General features: G+C 36.6%; 1 protein-coding gene across 3 annotated transcripts in view; it reads left to right on the top strand.

The window, feature by feature from the left end:
- LOC105470958 (STT3 oligosaccharyltransferase complex catalytic subunit B) overlaps positions 1–16413 on the top strand; it is a 104108-nt gene that overhangs the window by 27433 nt on the left and 60262 nt on the right. For all 3 annotated transcript variants that reach the window (XM_011723324.3, XM_011723325.3, XM_011723326.3), the window contains exon 2: positions 14966–15074. In XM_011723324.3, the coding sequence (XP_011721626.2) occupies positions 14966–15074 (109 nt within the window). The remainder of the gene's footprint in view (positions 1–14965; positions 15075–16413) is intronic.

Genomic DNA, 16413 nt, shown 5'->3' with positions numbered 1-16413 from the left:
TATCTAAGGGTAGGTACTCGTGCTCACTTTTGGTTTCCTGCTCACTTTTGATTTCCATTTGCATTGAATATCTGAATATCTTTCCCTTTACTTTCAGTCTATATGTGTCTTCACAGGTGAGATAAGTTTCTTGTAGGCAGCATATAGTTGGGTCTTTTATTTTTTAATTCATTCAGCCAGTGTATATCTTTTAAGTGGAAAGTTTAATCCATTTACATTCAGGGTTATTATTAATATGTGGGGGTTTATTCCTGTTATTTTATTAATTGATTTCTGGTTATTTTGTTCTGTTCTTTCTCTCATAATTTATCACTGTGGTTTGGTGGTTTCATGTAGTAGTGATAACATTTGAGTCTTTTCTTTCTTTGTGTGTTGCTTTGCCAGTGGTTTTTATATTTTTGTGTGTTTTCATGGTGGTAGATATTGTCCTTTCACTTCCAGATTAAGTACTCCCTTGAGCATTTCTTGTAGGCTAGTGCAGTGGTTATGGATTTTCTCAGCTTTTGCTTGTCTGGAAAATATTTTATTTCTCCTTCATTTATGAAGGATAGTTTTGCTGGATATAGTATCATTGGTTGGCAATTTGTTTCTTTCAGCACTTTCAATACATCATCCCTTTCTTTCCTGGCCTATAAGTTTCTGCTAAGAAATCTATTATTAGTCTTATGAGGGTTTCTTTATAAGTGACTAGACTCTTTTCTCTTGCTGTTTGTGGAATTCTCTCCTTGTGTTTGACTTTTGACAGTTTGACTGTCATGTGTTGTGGATAGAACATTTTGCATTGTATCTGTTTGCATATTTCTGAGCCTCATGTGTCTAGATGTCCAGATCTCTTGCTAGACTTGGGAAGTTTTCATCATTATTTTGTTATACAGGCTTTTAAAATATTTTGTTTTCTCTTCACCTTCTAGGACACTGAAAATTTTAATATTTGTTCACTTTATGTTGTCTTTTACGAAGACTTTGTTCATTTTTAAAATTAATTTATTTTTGTCTGACTAGGTTATTTCAAAAGACTTGTCTAAGTTCTGAGAGTATTTCTTCTGCTCCATCTAGTCTGTCATTGAAGGTTTCATATGTATTTTGTATTTCATTCAATGAATTCTTCTGTTCTAGAATTTCTGTTTGATTCTTTATGATATCTACCTCTTTAGTAAATTTCTCATTCATATCCTGAATTGTTTTTCTGATTTCTTTATATTGTTTTTCGGAATTCTCTTGTATCTTACTGAGTTTTTTTTTTAGAGTAAATAAATTGAGTTCTTTTTCTGGGGTTGTGTGAATTTCTTTTTTTCAAAGTTTTTTATTTTTTAAAAAAATTTTATGGGTACACAAGTATGTATATTTATGGGATATGTGAGATATTTTGATATAGACATGCAATGTGAAATAAGCTCATCTTGGAGAATGGGGTATCTGTCCCCTCAAGCATTAATCATTTAAGTTACAGACAATTCAATTACATTCTTCAGGTTATTTTAAAATATACGATTAGCTTATTATTGACTGTAGTCACCCTATTGTGCTATCACATAGGTCTTATTCATTCATGCTGGAATCTTTTGTGTGTGTGTCCGTTTAACCATCCCCACATCCCCACCAAACCCCCAACTGCTCTTCCCAGCCACTGTTAGCCATCTTTCTACTCCTGTGTCTGTAAGTTTGTTGTGAGTTTTTTTTTGAATGGGATCTGTTGCTGGATAATTACTGTGTTCTTTTGGAGGTGTATCATGTTTTCTTTTTTATGTTTCCTGTGTTTTTACTTTGGTATCTGCACATCTGGTGTAATGGCATTTTTTGACATTGCTTTTATTGGAGAGAATTTTTTCTGAAGACATATGTATGGTGTTGGTTGGATATGGCACTTTGATTTTGATTCTGTGTGTGTGTGGTAGTGTGTAGTCTCCGTATGATTTTCTTTTTTCTGTAAACAGCATTAGTGTGTCTGTGATTTCCCCAGGGGCTTAAGATGTGGTTGTTAGTGGAGGCCGTGGTGAAGTTTTGATGGGGTCAGGGATACCAGGTGTGACAGTCTTTTGGACGCAGTGGTGGCAGCAGTGAACCGAGCATCCCATCAGTGTTTTGGCCCCAGGGCAGCTTATGCCAGTGACAGTGTTCTTGCATCTAGGCTGATTTTAGGCCTCCAGGTGGCCTCCTCAAGTGCTGGGATTGCAGTGGTGGGTCATGCAAGTGGGCAGTTTCTTGAGCCCCTGGGCAGCAGGTGTAGCATGGGCGATTGCAGTAGCAGCGGTGGACAACTCCCTGGAACCTAAGTGTCTGTGCTGGTATTGTGGTGGCTGCAGTGAGTTGGGCAGGCTGGTCCCCAGACCTGCAAGTGATGCATGAGTGTGGGTCCTAGCTCTGCTGGTAGTGGCAGGTTAAGTGAGCCTGACCTCAGACCCTGGGAGTAGTGTTCAGGTGTCACTGGTGGTAGACTTGGTGAAGTGATCTCCAGAGATCATCCACACCTTGGATTGTGTGTTTGGATACTTGCTTTGGTAGGGGGATGGAGCTGGCTGGGTGGACTGCCTGGCAGTGGTGGGCAAGGGATGGGTGATCCCCAGTTTGTGGAATGCTCAGGAGGGGCTAGCAGCAGCTGCACTGCACCCCTGCTCTACTACGGAAGGTGAGGTTGCTTTCCCTGAGAGTAGCTGTAGGCTGGCAACTGCAGTGGTATGGGTTTCCTGCCTTGGCTCTGCAGCAACCTTGGCACTTCACCCAGGCTAGAGTGTAGTAGGCACGATCTTGGCTTACTGCAACCTCTGCCTCCCTCAAGTGGCTGTAAGCAATGGAATTTGTCCTTAGGGCAGGTAAAAATTCACAGTCGCCCTCTGCTGCGGGGGCAGTATCCCTGCCTTGTGATGGCCCTTGCAGCTGGGCGGGATGCAGTTGAGTGGGGCCTGTTCTCAAAAGGGCACCATGTTGTAGCTGCTTAGGTTTCAGTGATTCGTGGGATCCAGCATGAGCTCTCTCTCTGGAGCAGTGCCTTCGCACGGACGTCAGGCAGCTCCCTGTGTTAGTCTTGGGACCTGAGAGGGTAAAGGAGCTCTCCTGTTGCTAGGATTTTAGGAGTCCTAGTGGTTCCAGTGGGAATGTAGACCTCTGGGGGTCTCTCACCCTTTATCTGCTTTACAAGCCACTCCAGCCTCCTAAGCTGATCCCAGCCAAACAGGCTTCCTTGTTCCCCTCTTTTTCCTTGCTTTTGATGCTTCCCGTCACTACTCTGTTGAATTTCATTGTTCTCTCTCAGGTGATCTTTTTTACTCGCTATTGTGGTTCCTCTCCATAGAAGAGACAAGTACCAGATACATCTAGTCAGCCATCTTCGGCATTGATTTTTGTTGGTTTTGATTGCTTATCTAAACTATAATAGTGCAAATTATTTTAGTATGCATGGTGAGTGCCTTTAACATTCAGTCATTTAACAGGTATTTTTTGTGTGATAACTATGTGCCAGACACAGTACTAAGCATTTGGAATATATAGAAGGACCTTTGTTGTGATGGAGCTTATTTTTCAGATAGGCAAGCAAACAAGTAAATAAAAAGATCAAGATAATTTTAGTTAGTGATAAAGGCTATTAAAAAAAGTAATATGCTAACTAGTGTTTGATGTGTTTGTAGACCGTGGCTATGGGGCCACTACTGTAGATTGAGAAGTGAAAGAAGGCCTTTCTGAGATAATATTTATACTAAAATTAGAATGACAAGGAATTAGGGCCCTGCGAAGATCTGGGTTAAGAGCATTTCTCTCAGCAGGAAAAAAGTTGATATGTTGAAGGAACAGAAATAATGCCCCTGTGACCAGGATAGAGTTAGAAAAGTGGTATGAATAGTGTTAGGATAGAGCCAGAACAAGTGTTGAAATTGGTAATTGTGGAAATTAAACCCTTATTCAGACTTCGTTTTTTAAGACGGAGTCTCGCTCTGTCACCCAGGCTGGAGTGTAGTAGGCACGATCTTGGCTTACTGCAACCTCAGCCTCCCGGGTTCAAGCGATTCTTCTGCTTCAGCCTCCCGAGTAGCTGGCTGCCCCAGGTGTTTTCCATTTCTGTATACAATACTAAATGGTTCTGTGAGTGATTGTTGATGAAAGACTTCAGAGGCCAGAACATGAACCGGGACCCAAACAGCATTGAATAAAGTATATGGTAGTATTCCCTGAATGAAAATTTAATTAAACCAGTTACACTATCTTAGTGCCCTCTACCTGAATAGTATATTTCTATATAAAAAAATAGTTTACCTTAGTAAAGTGGGCATGTTTAAACATTTCACATAATTTATAACCTCACACTGGCACTAAATCACTTTGCTTGGGGGGCAGTTGTGTAAAAATGCTTTAAAATTGGGTCATATATAAAATATTTCAGAGGAGCTTTAACACATATTTTATTGGCTTTACTAGATATACCAGGCACTGGCCTTGGTGCTAGGAGTTGGAAGGTTGATTCCTTCATATTTGCCCAGAGGCAAAATGATGTGAAATAGACCCCTGGCTTTTCTACTTTGACTTGTGTAACCTTGAGCAAAAGCAGGTTACTTAACCTCTCTGTGCTTCCATCTTCTTATCTGTAAACAGGGAATGACAATAATATGCATCTCAATAAGTTGTCATAAAGATCAAATTATTAATAACAAATAAAAGTATTTAAGGCATAATAACCACTCATTAAATGTTAACAATTTATTGATTTTGTTGTTTTTGTTATTCTCTTAGGCTGGGGGTTTCTTTCTCAAGGACCTTGCAATCCAATGGAGGAGACAAATCTGTAAATCAATGCTATTTTATATATTAGTTTGGAAAAGGTAGAGTGCAAGGTGCGAAGTTCATCAGGGATATAAAGGAAGGATTGTCAATAAAAAGTAAAATATGATTTTTTTTTAATTTCAGTGGAAGAGGAGAAACAATCATACTTTAAATTCCTGGGGGATTAGAAAGTACCTGATGACAAGAAAGAGGAAGAGATTCCGAACCAATTGTTAAACTTTAAATCCCAATATATAATAATTATGGTGATAATAATGGAAGTTCTGTATCTCTTGGAAGATGTTGCAAATAATGGACAATAGAAACAATAGGCTTAATCTTTTAACATGCCTGCCTGTCTTCTTTCCTTCCTTGCATTTTCTCATTCTTTCTTTTTTCATGAGAAATTGTACTTTACTTTCTCTCAGATTATTGATCCATGTATAACGTGTATTATAAAGATGAACTGGCCTTTTTAGACCAAATAGAAATTCCTATTTCTTGTTTTTATATCTCATAAATAGAGTTGTAAAAGCGGGAAGGAAAAATTGTGTGAGAACAAATACTTTTCCATTTCTTCATTCTTCTTGTTACACTTAGTATTCAAATGATAGCAGGCAGACATTATATTTCTCATTGGACAATCTCCAAAGTAGTTGTGTAACATGTGACAAACTTGGCTGTGATCAGAGGAGGGATTGAAATAAAATAAGCGTTTGTTGGTTGAAAGAGGAAAGAGGTGTTGTACATTTTTTTGATAATAAAGTGTACACATACTTACACATAACCTTGTAAGAACTAAACTTTGGAGAAGTAAAGATGACAAATTATAGCTTACTGGGAAGAGTTCAGTTATTTAAAGATTGGCAGTGGTTGAATTGGTTAATATAAGAAGTATGAGAAAGGTGCCAAAAAGGAGAGCAATGTGAGCTCGAGTTAGGGACTACTTGGCTTTGTTTCTTTGTGAGAGTCACACTTACTGTTTGGTAAAACCAACAATTATGTATGACTCTTAAAAGGTGGTGAATGAGGATAGTTTTACTGGTCAAGCAGTACTTAATGAAGGTTTCTGGCCATGATTTTTAAAAAGGCATACCTATGCCAAAGAATTGAAATCTGAAATGATACAGTCAGACATATATTAGACTTCTCTGTCCTTTTATTTCCAAAGTAACTTTAGAAAGGGCATAAGCTTTAAGGTTCAAAGTTACATCTTAACAGATCTTAAGAGAATTGCACCAGTGGTTTTTGTTTTAGATATTTTAAACATATGTAGATATAGTTCTACAGATATGCTTGCCATTGTTTTCAAACACTTGTTTAGCATTTGAATCCTTTCTTCAAATGAGTTTGTACAAAAGCCCCATATATAAATAGACAAATAGGTAAGGTTATATTAAGATGGTACCGTATTTCATTCAAAACTATGTGTCTATTCTGGTACCCCACTCTTGTCTGGAATCCCTGAGATACTGGGAACAGTTTGAAATCTTTAAGGTTCACAGTGCCCAGAAGGAGATACAAATGATTTACCTGCATTAATTGCCCTGTTGCTGTTTGGAATCACCTTGTGATTATGCTTAAGAATGTGGGCACCAGAGTCAAAGCTGCCGTGATCAAATCCCATGTGTTGACCACTTCATGGCTGTATGACTTTGGACAACCTATGTTACATATTGTGCCTTAGTCTAATCATCTGTATAGTGTCCTGCCTCAAATGAGTGTATATTTGTGTGATGATTAAATGAAAAATATTATAGTGTCTGATATGTTTTTTAAAATAATAATTGTGCAGAAGTAGTGTACACAACATAAATTACCACTCCCCCTCTTGAACATCTTTTTCTTCGTTAAACACACTGTTTCTCTACCTCAAGGACTTTGCACTTGATAGTTTCTTTGCCTGGGACAGCTCTTTAACTCTGAATTGCTGGTTACCCACATCCTTAAAGACTTCACAATATCTTGTCATACAAGACATTCTGGGAGTCTCTAGGAGCTGTGCTGTCAAACTGACATTATGTGCTGTTAAACTGACATTGTGAACTGGACAGTTCTCTCTGTCCATGGGAGATAGCCCTGAGCCCTCATTTGGAGCCCATGTGTGGTTATTTTGATAGACAGAAACTTTAGTTAACCTGTTTGTCAACTCAGAGCAAGTTAGGACCCTGGCTTTGCTTGGCCTTAAGGGGGAGCTGTGTTGAAATGTAATACTTGGTACAGTGCTCCACCCCGCTGCCTTTTGCTGCACCTGTTTCCTCTTTTACCCTCCTTTACTACTAACATTTGCTGTTCTTTCATCACCATCATTGATCAAAGCTTCTTTCCTCCTTTTTCTTTTTTTTTTTTTTCTGTTCCTGACTGATTCTTTTCTGTTTGTTGGATTTAATTTGCAAAGGCTAAACTAAACTGGATTTGTGTTGTCTTGTTAAAATTACATTTGTGAACTGAACATTTTTGGAATGTGGGGCATGTTTGTCTCTCATTGTAGCCATAGCATTATGGCTAACAATATATTGTTCTTCCACTTAATTTATTCTTAGGCGTCTCCAATTATTAATATTTCTTTCTGATATGGTGTCACTTTTAATGAGGACTGAAAATGTTAATTAAACATACGAAACCCTTTGCCACCTCAAAATTTCTTTTTAAGATATAAAAGCCTTAGGTTAATTTTAAGGCTGAGATACAATTTTTAATTTTTTATAATTATTATGGGTACATAATAGGTTTGTCTATTTATGGGGTACATGTGATGTTTTGATACCAGCATACCATGTGTAGCAGTCAAATCCAGGTAATTGGTATAGTCATCACCTCATGCACTTATCATTTCTTTGTTTTAGAAGCATTTCAATTCCAATCTTTTAGTTATTTTAAAATATGTGATTAATTATTGTGCTATCAATTACTAGATCTTTTTCTTAAATACTAGATCTTATTCATCCTAAGTATATTTTTGTATCCGTTACCCCTCCCCACATTTTGCACCCCTCTCTACTACCTTTCCCAGCCTCTGGTAATCATCGTTCTGCTCTCTATCTCCATGAGTTCAATTGTTTTAATTTTTAGCTTTCACATACGAGATATAACATGCAAAATTTGTCCTTCCATGCCTGGCTTATTTTACTTAACATAGTGACCTCTCCAGTTCCATCCATGTTATTGTAAATGACTGAATCTCATTCTTTTCTTTATGGCTAAATAGTACTTTATTGAATATAAGTACCACATTTTCTTCATTCATTCATCTGATGATAGACACTTAGGTTGCTCCAAATCTTGGCTATTATGAATAATGCTGCAGTACACACAAGAGTGCAGGTGTCTCTTTGGTACACTGATTTTCTTTCTTTGGATATGTACCTAGCAGTGGGATTGCTGGATTATATTGTAGTTCTGTTTGTTTTTTTGAGGAACCTCCATACTGTTCTTCATAGTGGCTGTGCTAATTTACATTTCCACCAACAGTGTAGTACTGTTCCCCCTTCCCCACATCTTCACCAGCATTTGTTACTGCCTGTCTTTTGGATACAAACCATTTTAGCTGAGGTGAGATGTTATCTGATTATAGTTTTGATTTGCATTTTTCTGATGATTAATGATGTTGAACATCTTTTCATATATCTGTTGGCCATTTATAGAGACATAATTTTTTTAACCTAAGATTAAAAGTATGTTGTGGTATTTTGCTTCAGGACATAATCATGAGATTTCTTTGTTGTTATTTTGAGTGTAAATTAGGTGTATCAGTATAATATAAGATGAAATAAATCTGAAACCAAATGTATCAAATGATTGGATCTCTGACAAGGTCTGTGGAAGGAAAATGCAAAGGCAGCTCCTTGTGACTTCCCCTCTTTATTTGTAAAAGCCCTGGTTTACAAATAGGTTGATATTCCTAATGTTTATGTCAGGAAATAATACAGTATTTATTGAATACACCTACCAGCTCATAAAGTTCTATTTATTATAAGGGCATATTTGTAAATATATGTATAGACATAAGCTATATCTATGTATATATAACCTTTATTATGGAACATTTCAAACATACAGCAAAGTAGAACTAATACTGTAATGAACCTCCATGAATACATCACTCAGCTTCAACAGTTTTCAATCTGTGGTTCATCTATAACTCTCTCCTTTCAGTTATTTAAATATTATTAAAAATAATGTAAGTAGGACATGCCAAAATGGAAGACTACCTTTGTACATACAGGTGTTTGAGTTTAATGAAGAAGGGAATAGAAGATGAAAATTAAAGTAAGTGTTGATACTAGTATGCTAAAAAGGGGTAATTAGCTAAGCAAGTATTAACTGAACCTCATGAGTGAACTGCCAGTAACTATGAGAAAACTCCAGGTTACAGAAATTACTAAGAAAAGGTAGTTCATTGTGAGGTGAACTTCCATAGAGGTTCCAACAACATGTTTTAAGAGCAGAAATTAAGGTAGACTGGGAGGAGGAGGAGGAGGAGGAAACGTTAGAAAAGACTTCTTAAAAAATGATTAGGAACTTCAGGTCTGAGATGATCGTATGAAGAAGTGAAAATAAAGTACTTGGCTATGGCATGTTTCTATGTAGACAGAGCCAAGGGCTGAGGAAAAGATCATGCTAAAATATCTCAAAAAGCAGGTGTGATAAATACATTCAGTTTTTAGTTATTCTAAAAATGGAATGGAAAAGAGTAGTTATAGGATCAATATGATCAATCCAAGTGTCCTTTTTTTTTTTTTTTTGAATGATAAAAACAGCTTTTATTCAGGAACTAATGCAGAAGATACCTAAGTATGGAACTGGGCTCAATTCTGAATACAACAACAATGGAAGATTTATAGTCAAGGAGCAGGGATAGGGTCAGTGGGTAGAAAACACGGATGTAAGGAAAGGAGGATGTAAGGAAAGGAGGATGTAAGGAAAGGAGTACGGGGATTCTGGCTAAACTAGCTTTACAGGGATTCTTGCTGAAGGCAGGCCAGGGTGACCAGATACCACCTGGGGGATTCTGGGGATAAGGAATTTGATCATATTGAGGTGATCAGAAATGGAGGGTGGGGAATCTTTCTGAACTGACTGAACAGCATTCTTGCTGTAACTGGGCAGTCCAGGCCCAACACGAACAGACACTGAAGCCCAGGGTTGAAGCCTAGTTGAGAAGAGGGTTTAGAGGTACCTAATATTTGGTCAAGAGGAGAGTATTTATCAACTAGGAAGAAAAAATTACATAGGTATTGCTATATCTTCTGACATGAACAGGCAGCTCTAATCCTGTGTAGACTGCACTGTCCAGAGATAATCACACTATAGGTTTTATTAAGTGGATTTTAAAGGTAGTCTTACGGGGGGAAAAGGGAGAAAAAGTGTTACGGGGAAGCCTCATGCATTTTTTTTTTTGAAGGAGGTGTAGAAAAGAGAAGCAAATAAGCCAGTTATGTCTTCAATACTTTGAGGAAGCACTAGGTATCTAAATATTTTCAATATCACTAAGGGCTTTATTTTATTCTAGGAAAATGAATTATAGTGCCTACTACATTCACAACCCTTGCACAATTCTCATGCCCATCATCTTCTACTCACAGCACATGCAAAGAAGCCAGAACAGCCATATTTTATATCATATGACCCTGCCCTTTTGGCTACAGGTATTGGATTATGAGCATGGAATCTCATGGCAGCCAACACATAGATTGTCTGTTACCTATGACATACGACTTTGTATGAAATTATTTGAGCCAATCATATTCTTACTCATATTTACATGAACTGAGGAAAAGAAAATCAGGCAGCTAAAGCTGGAGGAAACAGAGAAGTCCTTGAGATAGATTTGGAGCCATGTATTAGGCTCATATGCCTTATATTTGCTTTGGATTGAATTGTTAATGTTCCAACTGAGGTATCCTGGGAAGTTGCAGGAATGAAAATAATCAGACTATGCTTTGTTTGGTAACAACTCAATCTGTAACATAAGTTCATGATGTGTTATAAATTTAGATTAGGTGAGGAATGCAAGCACTTATTTTATGTAGTTACTCAACCTTGAACCAGCATTTTCTCTTAGGCCCCAAACAAACTTCTGTATCATTTAATTGTAGAATTTAACAGTAAGGAAAACTTTTTAAAAAAACATTTACTCTTTGATACTTATCTCTGTAAGTCAAATGTTTTTTGCAATTTTGTGAACCAAAACAAAATACAGAAGTAGATTCATGACATGGTTGGCGTCATTGCAACTATGATCTCTAACATCAATTTTAAGATTTTTGTGTTCATTGAAACAATGTAATTGTTCTTACTATTGACTAAATGTTGTAAGTTTGAACTTACATTTATATTTTTAAAAATATTCTTGGCCTGGTGCAATGGCTCACGCCTGTAATCCCAACACTTTGAGAAGCTGAAGCTAGAGGGTTGCCTGAGCCCAAGAGTTGGAGACCAGCCTGGGCAACAAAGCAAGACCTCATCTCTACAAAGCATAAAACATTAGCTGGGTGTGATGGCATACACCTGTAATCCTAGCTACTTGGGAGGCTCTGGTCAGAGATCATTTGAGCCTTGGAGGCTGAAGCTGCAGCTGTGATCGCACCACTGCACTGCAGAAGCATGGGCAACAGAAACAAAATTCTCATATATCCTTTGAGTTTGTGAAGTACCAGATGCTGTGCTTGGTGTTGGAGACACAGTGGTGTCTTCTTAGCAGTATTTATCTATTTGAATAGATATTAATCAAGGAAACTAATGTGAAATTTTATATATGTCAAGATAGAAAAGTGACAGAATTTGTTAGAAATGTGTTGAAGTTTGCAGGATGAGTTAACTGGGGTAGGGAGGGGGAGACATCAGTGATCCAGGCAGAGGGGATTAGCAGTCTTAACGATCCTGTGACAGGAAGGAATGAGGTGAGCCTGGAGGACTGAAAGATGGAAAGAAGAGAGGTAATATGGTGTGAGGTGAGATTAGAGTTATGTATGAGGTAGACTGTGTGGTTTTGACCATTATGTTAAGAAGTGGAGGTTTCTCTGCTTTAATTTTAAAGCAATGAAGTTTTTGAATAATTCAGAGAGTTGCAATATGATCACATTTACATTTTGAAAAGAGCTTCCTTCTTGTGGCAGAGTGCACAGATTGGGGAACTAGAAGGTGGGCAGAATGGATGTAAAGAGACCAGTTAGAGGCTATTTCAGTAGTCTAGTTAAAAGACGATAGCTTGGATTACAGTGCTAGTAGCAGAATAAGAAAATAGTGTACAGATTTCAGAGATATTTAGGAAGTTAAGTGACAGCCTTGTTTTGATTTCTGTATAGGATGTGAGAGAGAAGGAACTTTCAAAAATGACACCTAAGTTTCTTCAGCTCAGGTGGTGGTAAGAGAATACTGAAAGCAGATATAGTGTATATATTTGTTTTGGGATTGGATGGTAGGTGTCTGATCATGAGTTTAGTTGAATGTGGAGTCTGAGATGCCTTTGTGACATTCAAGAAAAACGTACCACATGGGTAGTTACATAACACTGGTTTGGACATGAGAAGAAAGATCTAGGTAGGGAGATAATATTAGTGAATTGTGGGCATACTGGTAATAATTGAAGACTTGGGTGTGAATGACGTCTTTTGGGCAGCGATTTCAGAGTGAATTAATAAGAGGATCTTAGGTAGAGGAGGCTACCTATGCAGAAAACAGAGAAGATTAGAGAGGTGGGGGTAAAAAATCAAGAGACTGTTGTAGTCATTAAAGCCAAAGGAAGAATGATTTGATAAAGAAGAATGATTTGATAAAGAGGCCAAGAATTATATAAAATGGAAAGTGAAAAATACTTGTCAGGAAAGCTTTATGAGGTTGGACTCTCATGGTTCCTGGTTTTTAAAACGTGTTATTAATAGTCCCTTGAAGTCAGTTTTTTAAAATGAAAAATTAAGTTGAAAATTTAAAACCTCGGTATTCTTGCTAAAATACTAGGCCTCTTCCATTAAAATATTTTCAGAAGTTTCAGTGGGGTGTTACTTTTTCTGGTGTATACTCAACTTTGTTTGGTGAATCTCTTCCTTACATAGTTTAACTGTTATTTATGAGCTTCTCTGGGTAGAGCTATTTTTAGTTTTGCTTCTATTGCTAATCCAGGTGTTTGGGTCTTGTTTTCAATGTTAATTTCTTGTCTTGGGGATTCTTTGTAAATTTAGACCCTTAATGCATAGCACAACGTTTAATTTAGCTTTTTTTAATTGGAGCCTTTAAAGCCTTTAGATGGAGAAGAACTTTGTCACTTTCATGGTGGTGGTTAGATTGTTTTCCATCTTTCACTAGGCAGCCTTTCTGTAATCCTGGCTTTGTAAATACAGTCACTACTTTGTTTCTGGCATTTGAAGATATCCCTTTTTAAATTCTGATCTGGTAAATACTTCTTGGAGGAGGAAGGGAGCAGAGTAGCATTTCTAGCATTAGCTTAGTTTTACATGTTATTGGCACACAAAGTTATTACTTAAAATTCTGATTTTAAAATTCCCGTCAGAAATGTGGATATATTACTCTATTGCCTCATAGCAATCCAGTGGTTCCACTGAGAAATAAGGTATTAATCTGATTTTGTCATTCCTTTGTAGAAAACCTTTCTCTCTGAATGAATGATTTTAAATTGTACTATAGTGTTTTGAAATGTATTGGGATGTGTATGCTCTGTGGAGCATAGTCTTTTTTTTTTTCCAATCAGTGTAAGAACTAGACTACTTAAATTTTTTTCATTCTTTTTATCTCGTTCTAATTCGCTCTTCATTTTTGTCCTTTACGCTATTTAGCCTATCTTTTATTTTATCTTGGCAATTATAATTTTGCCATTCAAAATCTTAAATGGATCCTTTATCTTAAGTCTGTTTCATTACAGTAACTATAGCCTTTAAGTGCTTCAGAGATGCTATATTGTTTACTTATAGCTACACTGGTACTATCATAGGTACTGTTGTTAATCCCTGTTTTCACATGAAGAAACTAGAATGCAGAGAACATAAGTAACTTGCCCAACCAAGGTCACATAGCTAGTCAGTGTGGAACTAACATTCAAACCCATGCAGTATGATGCTAGAACCTGACCTCTCAACCTCTTGGTTATGCTTCCTTTCAGGTCTGAAAGTTTAATATTAATAACTCTTTCAGAGTTAATATAACTCTGGGTTATATTAACCCTCTGACTATATTAATTCTTGCTTCTGTTTCTACAGTATTAATTTTTCTGTTTGTTGATTTTAATATTTAGCTGTCATGATGCTTGCTTTTCTCAAATGTTTGATTTTTTTTTTGGATGTGTTGCTTATTTTAGTATTCGAAAAGACTGTAAAAGTGCTACAAAGCTTGCATCTAGTGATTGTTGGAGTTGAGATCATAACTTGCTGCTGGAAAGGATGTATCAAACTGATCTGGGGTATAAGGATTTCCTTTTCGTCTTGTATCCAGCATTGTTCTGCTTCTTGACTCACTTGTCTACATGTAGTGCTTCTACCTCAGGCAGACACCTCTGATGCCCACTTCCCTACTTCGCAGTAGTAGGGAAAGGGGATTGACCTGACTGAGTATATGTAATGGCATTACCCTGAGGATTGCTCCAGGCTTTTCTCCTGCCCATCACAGCTGCTTTATATTAAACATGGAATATCCCTGGAATTGCCCTCTGTGGTTTGTGGTTTTCTTCTGCTTTCATTTTGGGCTCTGGTTTCTTCAATTTCATTTTTTCTCATTTTGTCTCTTTCAGAAATTATAATTTCTTTTTCTATAAGGCCATATTCTTGTTTTATAGTGCTGTTATGGTTTATTCTCTTTATATTTTTAGTGCTATTATAGTTTAAAGCCAGCGTTTTTAGGGTTGCAGGATTTTGGGCAGTTATGGTGAGTGTACTGTTTCTTCCATTTTGATGTTATCTTCTGTCAGCAGTTCTTAATCTTTTGAGATTTATGAACTTCTTTATAGCCCTCTACCACCTGGACCCCAAGCAATGGCTAAATGTTACTGGGGGCATTACTGGTTTTGTAGGTGTGGGTTTGAGGTTGGGGGTGTTTTTATTTATATTAGAGGTATAAGCATGTTCTTTTGATATCTTCAGATTATGTTATTCAAGTTTGATAAAAACGCTCTGTGAGATATATTTATGTAGCCACAGAGTTTGATATAAAGAAGGAGCTGTTTCTATTAAGCAGTTTTATAACATTTCTTTTTTTCTCTTTTCTCTAGGTTTAACTATAGATCAACACATCATCTTGCATCTCATGGGTTCTATGAATTTTTAAATTGGTTTGATGAAAGAGCATGGTATCCACTAGGAAGAATAGTAGGTGGTACTGTAAGTATATTAGCAGTTCTTTATGTTAATTATAACATTTATTGTTATTTGAGTAAATCATTAATTGCCAAGGTGGTAGGGATTCTTGGAAAGCTTTTTGTATAGTTAACAAATTTTTCTGTGGCTTATTATCCAATATTCAGCTTACTTAGGCTCTTTTCTTAACACCTCCTCCCCTTAATACCCAACCTGTTTTTGGGTTATCTCACACTAGCCACTCTTTTTGACAAGTGGTGGAGGCTGGGTGGGGATCCGCTATCACAATGCATCTGAATGAAGTTCAGGTTATTTGTGTATCTGCTCTTACAGCAATTTGGTTGAAAAAGGAATTTGGAAGGAGATAAAAACATAGAATAATCATGATAATTATATATCTAGAATAATCGGATAATTAGAATTTTTCAGGCCCTGAATGTCTCCAAATTATTCCAGGTAATTGACTAAAGATTATAGTTCATGTAGACTTCTGATATCCAGAAAGATGACATAAAAGCGAATATATTTTTAGGATTTGGGGCATAAGGAGAATTTTGAAGGTGAAAGACAAGGCAACATTGTCTTGTATTGGAGAAATATATGTTTGATTTTTTTAAATCAATTTTGCCAGGCTTATTCATTTTATGAGGGTTTTTCTTAACCCAAAGAAACTTCTGACTCTGTTGATTACTTCTAGTATATGTTTGTTTTGCATTTTTAAAATTTTAATTTATTTTCTTCTACTTTTGTGAGTTTATTTTAATGTTCTTTTTCTGACTTCTTGAGATGGTTTACTCAGTAATTTTCAACTTTTCTTCATTATTAAGAGATGCATTTTAAGCCTAGAAACTACACACTAACCACTGTACTAGCCGCATTTCCTAAGTTCTGATGTGTAGTATTTTCATTATTTCAATCAAAATGTGTCTTAATTTTCATTGTAATTTCCCTGACTCATGGATTATGTAGAATTGTATTTAATTTCAAACATAAGGGGATTACCCAGTTATGTTTTTTGCTTTGTACTTTAAATATGTTGTGGTTAGAGAACACCTTCTATGTAATTTCAATCCTTTAAAATTATTGAGACTTGACTTGTGGCTTAGGATATATCCAAATTTTTATAAATGTTCCCTTTGTGTTTAGAAAGAACATGTTTTCCATGATAGTAAGGTGTTGTGTTTCTAGTCTGGGGCATCTTCTTATCCTTGAGGTAAATGGAAAGGCATAAAGAGATTAAGGCACAATAGTAGTTACTGTGTTCTGTAGTGGAATTGGAAAAGTATTAAATGAGTAGTACCTATGGCAGATAGCTATTACCTGCAGTTCTTGTGGTGCTAATCTTATCATATACCTAAATTGT

The sequence above is a fragment of the Macaca nemestrina genome, chromosome 2 (genome assembly GCF_043159975.1).
Source record: "Macaca nemestrina isolate mMacNem1 chromosome 2, mMacNem.hap1, whole genome shotgun sequence".
In the NCBI taxonomy this organism is placed as follows: domain Eukaryota; kingdom Metazoa; phylum Chordata; class Mammalia; order Primates; family Cercopithecidae; genus Macaca; species Macaca nemestrina.
The sequence above is the reverse complement of the archived record's forward strand: the minus strand, read 5'-3'. Positions and strand labels throughout refer to the sequence as shown.